This window comes from Pinus tabuliformis, chromosome 9, assembly GCF_031772625.1.
Source record: "Pinus tabuliformis cultivar Carrire ecotype Pingquan chromosome 9, CPIR1, whole genome shotgun sequence".
Lineage (NCBI taxonomy): Eukaryota > Viridiplantae > Streptophyta > Pinopsida > Pinales > Pinaceae > Pinus > Pinus tabuliformis.
The window spans coordinates 162,829,294-162,836,995 of NC_142307.1; the positions used below are offsets into that span (position 1 = coordinate 162,829,294).

Below are 7,702 nucleotides of genomic sequence, written 5' to 3' on the forward strand. Positions count from 1 at the left end.
TTGTCTTCAGCGGAAGTAGAGTATCAAGCTATGTGTGCAACAACATGTGAGGCAGTTTGGTTGCATAGAATTCTCAATGATGTTGGGGAAGAACATAAAGATGCAACAATTATCAGATGCGACAATCAAAGTTCAATCAAACTTGCTAATAATTTGGCGTTTCACAAGAACACTAAACACATTGATCCACAATTCCACTTCGTCAGGGAGAAAGTGCAATCAAAAGAAATCCATCTTGTATATTGTAATACATGTGATAATGTTGCAGACATTTTTACTAAGCCTCTTAGCAAAATTAAGTTTGAATTACAGACATTTTCACTAAAAACCATAGTATTACAAAGGAGCACAACAATAATCATAAACATATACTTATTTATCATCCATTTATGGATTGTTGTTTACAGTCAACCTGATAGATTACCCTAAATGCAAAGTTAGGTAGACTAGCCTCCATGGGGCATATGTGCTATTTATTTATCACTTATTATACTTCTAGAAGTATAAACGATATGTCAGTGACAAACGATATGTCAGTGACAGCGGCTTCAATAGTTTACTCCACATATGTTCTTTGGCACATGGAACGCTGCCTTACCTGCCACGCACGTCATATATCAAAACTAAAATTAGATAATGTTGGTCAACGTTAGATAAAGAAAGTAGAGAGATGATATACAACCTTAATCATGGGGCATTGCGGATCTTGAAATGATCCAATACAGTTTTCTTTATCAATCCTTGGCTCCAGAAAACTCCAAGGAATTCGTCAAACGTATGTCCACGGTACTGAGCTGGATGCGCTTCATCAACCATGGATGGTGCAGGAGCAATAAACGCATCCACTGAAGGACTGTAAAACGTAGGAATTGATATACGTGCACTCGCCGCGTTTGTTACTGCTCGATGCTCAACACTCCTGAATCTCCCATTGCTGATCACCTTTTTAATATATTCAAATCAAAGAAAGGAACACACAAGTATCATGATTAAGTCTATCTGCACCTTTAACAAGATTGAAAACTATGTTTTATGGGATCTGCGTAGTTTTTGCAAACCTGCAACTGATCTCCCAAGTTGACAACGAAGGCATTACGTACTGGTTCTACAGCAACCCACTTTCCATTTTTTAGAACTTGCAGGCCGCTCACATCGCCTTGCATCAAAACAGTGATGCCCCCAGCGTCTGAATGGCCTGGTATACCAAGCGTAAGATCTGGATTTGGGCACGGAGGGTAATAATTTATAACCATCAATTGGTCGTGTTTTCCAAATGTTTTATCCAGGTAATCAGACTCCAGCCCTAGAGCTTCTGAGATGGCTGTCAGCAGCTTTAAGCATAGTGCTCTCATCTCCAAAGCGTACTTGCCAGCGACCTCCCTGTGAAAAAGAAGAAGGCAAAAGATAAATCATAACAAGTTACATCACATATCCGATGAGTTGTGTCTAAAAAATTGCTGTTTACCGACCTGTAGGCTGCAGGTTTTTGAGGCCAAGAACCGATGACTTCCTCTAAAGGATGACAAGGATGTCTGAGATAGTCCTTCCAGTCATGGACTTTCTCTTTGCTAACATTCGTGCTGGTCGAGAGCCGAACGAGCTGCCTTGGGTTCTCTGAGTAAAGACATGCTCGATCTTCCACGGGCATTTCGAAGAATTCTTTGGCGATATCCATCATGCTTTTCATGACAGTCTCTGGCAGGCCATGGTTCACTATCTGTTCTTCACCGTATCAACCATATTGTGGTCAACAAAATATACAGTCACTCAAATATTCAACTTCATGCTCACTCAGTATATTAATTCCAGTATATGACTGACTATTAAAGAAATTCCAGTATATGATCAGCTATTTCTGGTTCATAGATCTAGTATTTTATGGAACAATTTAATTAGTGGATAGTTGAATTTGAAACAAGAATTTGGTAACTTTTAAAACCATCCAGCTTTTCAAAATAATTCCAAACCATTAACCAATAAAAAGTAAATTTGTGTTTCACTCACTCCATTTATTTTTATCGGTGTTCCAAAAACAGGAAACATTAAAGAAAAGTCACGAGGATGAAAAACTGTTAGGGTTTGACATATATACCTGGAAAAATCCATCCTCCTCACAGGCACTGCTGATTTGTTGGAGTACCTTTGTTCTGTTAGGGCCATCTAGATCTTTGAGATCTACCACCCGAATGCTGTCAGAATAACAGACCTCATACATGCAAGGGCGTTCGTTGGGAGGCAGGATAAACTTCTCCTGGACTTGAAGATGGTTAATTCCATTGGACATTAGCTTCTCAATAATTCCACTCAGACCATCATGATTCTGCTCAACTGGAATTGCAGATGCCATCGTTCTTACTTTTCTTTGCGTATTGAGGCTCAACACACTTTTCACTGGAATAAGTTTCCCAACGCAATATATAGAAAATTGCTTTGGTTGATGCTTGAATTGACTTTTCTTTGCGTATTGAGGCTCAACACACTTTTCACTTGAATAAGTTTCCCAACGCAATATATAGAAAATTGCTTTGGTTGATGCTTGAATTGGTCAACTATATTGTCGTTGTCCACAATAAATAGCTCAATATTTTATAATTTTTTCATCTTCTGTCAAACACACGAGATGTCTTAAATTCAAAACCCCGGCCTTTTTTTTGCAGTAAGAAAAAAAAAAGCTGTATTATATTCATAGATATTCCGAGTATGTATTCTATTCATAGATATTTGGAGTATACATCATATGGCAGATAGTAGGAGATATCCCAAATAGGTCATGAAGAGAGATCATGAGAAAAAACTATAAGATCCCAAAAACATACAAGACAGAGGGATGATATAGATCCATATCAGATCAGAATATGACAAAATACTGTCTCTGGACATATCAAAATAATATAACGATCTGCTGAATAATAGCATCTGAAATAGATGAAGATGATAGAACATGATGAAACATAGAGGAAATATAGAATATAACAGGTTCATGCTGCGTACCATATATGAGGATCAAAAATATTGAAGAAGCAGGTTTATACAATGTACCAGATATGAGAAGAGAGTTACTTATGCTATGTACCGGGGAGGCGGAATTCATGAATGTTGGGCCGAATTTCTCCAACATTGATGTGTTAGAAGGAACTAATTCCAACTACACACAGCCAGAATTCAACAGAAGCTTTAAATGCTGGATCTAGAATTCAGCAGATGTATTAAATGTAGTTTCTAAAGATCGTTGACAAAATGGGCAAGCTTCTTGAAGAAGCCACTGCCCCATCAGATTCCAGAAAGTTCTCTGTGATGTATAAAAACCTGTTCGGCAGATGAATGAAGACAAGTTGCAAGTTGCAAGTTTCTGTGTTTATGTGTGAGCTGTATAATCTCTGATATGGTACCAGAGCTGAGGGTTTGAGGTCAGTGTGTAATGCATTTGTATTTCGGGGTTGCCAAATCGCCCATCGTTGCGTCAGCGCAGCTTGTTGTGAGTGCTGAGTGCCACTGCCGCTGAGGAGTGCTGAGTGCCGCTGAGTGCTGTGAGTGCTGCTGGAGATTCCGAGAGCTCTGAGTGCCGCTAGGGTGCTGCTGAGTGCTGCTGGGAGGAGTGTCGTTGTTTTAGTGTTGCGGGAGTGTGAGTGTTGCGTGAGGGGAGCCAGAGTGTGCGTGTTTTCTGCGAAGGTTTCAGTTTAGTTTCACATCTCAAGGTTGGTCTGCGCTTGGAGCAGAAGATTGACTGTGTGTTGTGTTCTAAGTTTGAGGGTTTCCACTGTATCTACTGTGTGAGGAAGAGCAAGCGTTGTGGAAGTGCCACCGTATGAGGATCTAGTGTGGCTTAAAGAACTGTTGTGCATGTGCCACCATGTGAGGAGCCAGTGTGGCTTGTGGCTTGAAGCGTTGTATGAGGAGGGCAGTGATTTGCCAGCCCATTTGAGCCATTGTGTGAAGTTGTGTAGAGGAGTAGTGGCGTGGAGGAGCCACCTTGAGAATCAGCCAGCAAATGTTGTAAGGAGAAACAGACTGTAGAATCCGTAGCTTGAGAAAAAGAGGTGACCTGTGAGGTCGCAGAGAAGGTGTGAGGATGAGTTGTGAAGAGCTATGAGATAGCTCAGTGAGTGCTATGAGTTGGAGCTGTGTGCTCTGAGTTGGAGTTAATAGTCAGAGCTCGGTGGTGTAAGCTGGAGCGCTGTTGAAAGAGCCAAGTGAGCTGTGAGAAGATCTGAGCTCAGGTGAGCTATGTTTGGCCAGGGTTGTGAGGGCTCTGTGGTGTGAAACGCAGGTAGAGTCTGCCCGTGGTGTGTAGCTTGGTGCAGCTAATCAAGACGCAGTGTGGAGTGCGTAGTGCGCTGTGATTAACTGGTTAGAGGCGCCGTTGAGCTGCTGCATTGAGCGTTGTCTAGAAGTGTTGATGTCATGTTTGTGTTGGTTGTTAGAGTGCTGAGGTGAGTGCCAAGAGGAGGTGCTATTAAAAGGAGAGTGTGATTGTTGTGTGACTGAGTGCTAAGTAACGTTGTTGTGCTGCGATTAAGTAAAAGTGCAGCACTGTCAAGGAAGATTGCAGCCCGTGGAAAGTATTTGTAGAGTGGAAGCCGCAGAAATCCATTCAAGCGTGAAGGAGCCTCGAAGCCAAGGAATTTCAAGGAAGAGTGCCAAGGAGAGCCAAGGATTTCTGCTGTGTGTTTCGGCAAGTGAGGTGGAGGAGAGCGTGGAATTTCTTTGTGAGCAATCAGATCAAGAGAAAGAGATTGCTGCGAGAGGTGCAACATGGTGCTTTGAGTGTGGATTCTGTTTTGAGCAATGTTGCTCTTAACAACTTGGTGAAGTCTGTTGCTAAGTCTGTTATGTGAAGATTAATGAGGCTATTTGTGCCTGTTGTGGATCACAATGTCTTTAATTGTGTTAAAAGAAGAGTGATGGGTCAACAGAGGAGATGGTCTCGAAGAAAATTTAAAAAGGTAAGGAGAAAGAATGAAATGGCAATAGTTGCAGAAGAATATGAAATGAGTCAACCCAAAGTAGATCTGAATCAGAGAGAACAATTTGAAGACACTGATGCAATACTGAAATGATTAATGCCAGTTCTGCCAATTTTCTCAGGTAAAAATTTCAAACTTTGGGCAATAAAAATGGAGGGATTGTTTGGTTCAGTTAATTTATGGCAATTTGTTCAAGGAATTTCCATAAATGCCAATGATAAAAGTAGAGGTGCAATAGCATTGTTTCTCATCATATCAGCTTTAGATGAAAATATTTTGTCTAGTATTTTGTATGAATTTGGTGAAATATGTGATGCAAAAATATTTTGGGATATTCTTGAAATGAAATACAGTATGGAGGGTACTGAGAAAGCTGAAGTTGATGAAGGTGTTGTTGCTAAAGGTGATTGTGTTGAAAGCATCATAGCTTGGATTAAGGCTAAAAGCATGTCTTTAGCTGACAATAGAGTAGTATGTGATATTAAGGAAACACCCTGTGATGCAGAGATTTATGAAGTCAAATTTGATGACAATTATGTATCCCATGATGAGTGGTTAAATATGATGCATGAAAAGCATCTTATTGATGAGTTGTTGTTTGGTGATAAGAGTTGCCTACCTCCATACACAAATCAAATGCATGACAACATGTTTGCAGCAACAGAATTGAGGAAAGAGGACATGAATCAATCAATTATTTGAGCAAAGAAAAATGAAGGAAGCAAAGCTCTTTCCAAAGAGAACAATGACAAAAATCAATATGGTTCTGTTTATGAATCTAACATTGTTTTTTAGTGTGCAGATATTGACAATCAGGAAGAAGCAACAAAACTTGAAGAAATTGCAAGCATTAAGGACAAGTATAAGTCCCAAGAACTTGAATTAGATTACCTTGTTCGGGGTCTTGCATTGCATCCCAATCTGGAAAAAGTTGCTGATGTTAAGTACATAAGCAAGGAGTAGAGGAATTCTTTTAGGAAAGCCAGAAAGGTGAAGATGAAACTGCACCAGCAAATGAACAAGCATGGACCCTTTCACAAGAAGGCAAAAATGAAATGTTTTGTAAGCCTAGCTGAGACTTAGACCAGTAGGCAAGTTAACGTTTAGGTCGTCGTGATTAAGAGTATACTAGTATCTTGTTTATTGTGATATAGTATATTTGTTATATAGTTGGAATTAAGGGGGAGTGTTGGAAGGAACTAATTCCAACTACACACAGCCAGAATTCAACAAAAGATTTAAATGTTGGATCTAGAATTCAACAGATGTATTAAATGTAGTTTCTAGAGATCGTTGACAAAATGGGCAAGCTTCCTGAAGAAGCCATCGCCCCATCAGACACCAGAAAGTTCTCTGTGATGTATAAAAACCTGTTCAGTGGATGAATGAAGACAAGTTGCAAGTTCCAAGTTTCTGTGTTTATGTGTGAGCTGTATAATCTCTGATATGATGGAAACCTGCCAAAATTCGTTTGGAGAGGAAAGACCTTCTTTAGACAGTTCCTTCCTTGGCCAAAACATGAAGTCACGAAATTGTATTAAAATTTGAAAGTCTAGCCATGTGATTAAACGGCCGAAATCCGTGCAAAGATGATGTTTCCTCACTTATTTATTGAATGATTCTGTTTGAATTTTAAATTTATTATTGAAGATGATGTTTCTCACTTGTTTATTGAATGATGCTGTTTGAATTTTAAATTTATTATTGAAGATGATGTTTCCTCACTTATTTATTGAAGAAGATGCTTTTGTCATTTATTTAGTGAATAAAATAAATAAACATTAATATTTTTAATAATTTTATTTTATTTTTAATAATTATGAAAAATAATTTATCAAAATAGAGGATAAAAGTCAATGGTGTTGTGTGCTTTATATAATTATTAAAATATATTAAAGTGAAATATTATTAATATTAAAATTATTTTGTATTTTGTGTTTTATATAATTACTAAAATATATTAAAGTGAGATATTGTTAATATTAAAATTATTTTGTATTATAAAATTTAACAATTTCCTAATTTGAATTTTAAAATAACTTCACTGTAATAAATTATATAAATTATAAATATTAATATTTAATTTTGCATTAATTTATTAGAAGTAAAATAATAGCTGAATGGATACATTGCTAACCTGCTTTTAGTTAAAGAATTTCAAGCTAGACATAATCGTTATTTCCATTTTCAACCATAGCCAGCTTGTAAATTTTTCATGTCAGTGTTTTGTTTTTTCCTCCTCTACGTTGGGAAATAATTCTGGGTGGTCTGTCTTTTGTACCCTCCCTTTCAGTTTAAATTATTTACCTTTGTCTCGTGAATTTCCTTTGACCTTCCTTTGACTCTCCTTTCTCTATTAGTGTTTTATCTCTACACTCAGCGTTTTCACTGGCATCAACCTCTTCCTCTCTCTTTTATGTATTCCACTTCTCTTTTCACCCTCTGTGCGTCTCATGTCATGGATACACATTGTCTCTCCACTACTTAGCTAGGAATCAATTTTATTTGTAAATGAAAATTATTAATCTATATCGGCATATCAAAATTCTCATAAATATGGTTTCCATGGATAGAGAAGAGACTAGGCATAATTTGAGTGGAAATTGGTGGCTATACACTTTCTTCGTAAAAAAATTATTAGCACAATTACTTTTTATTGTATATAACTATTTATGAATTTTTACAATAGTGATTTATGGTATTCACATATTGTTTTTGTAACCTATAGTATTGGAAAT

The 7,702-nt window shown here is 37.7% G+C and overlaps 1 protein-coding gene across 1 annotated transcript; it reads right to left on the reverse strand.

Moving 5' to 3' along the window:
- Nucleotides 1-578: 578 nt before the first annotated feature.
- On the reverse strand, nt 579-2,356 carry LOC149147634 (protein DMR6-LIKE OXYGENASE 2-like). The gene is made up of 4 exons (XM_089440387.1): nt 2,093-2,356; nt 1,470-1,717; nt 1,059-1,380; nt 579-942 (listed from the first exon to the last, which is right to left on the reverse strand). The coding sequence occupies exons 1-4, from the start codon at nt 2,345-2,347 to the stop codon at nt 688-690; spliced, it is 1,080 nt and encodes a 359-aa protein (XP_089296513.1). The 5' UTR covers nt 2,348-2,356; the 3' UTR covers nt 579-687.
- Between the last annotated feature and the right edge of the window lie 5,346 nt (nt 2,357-7,702).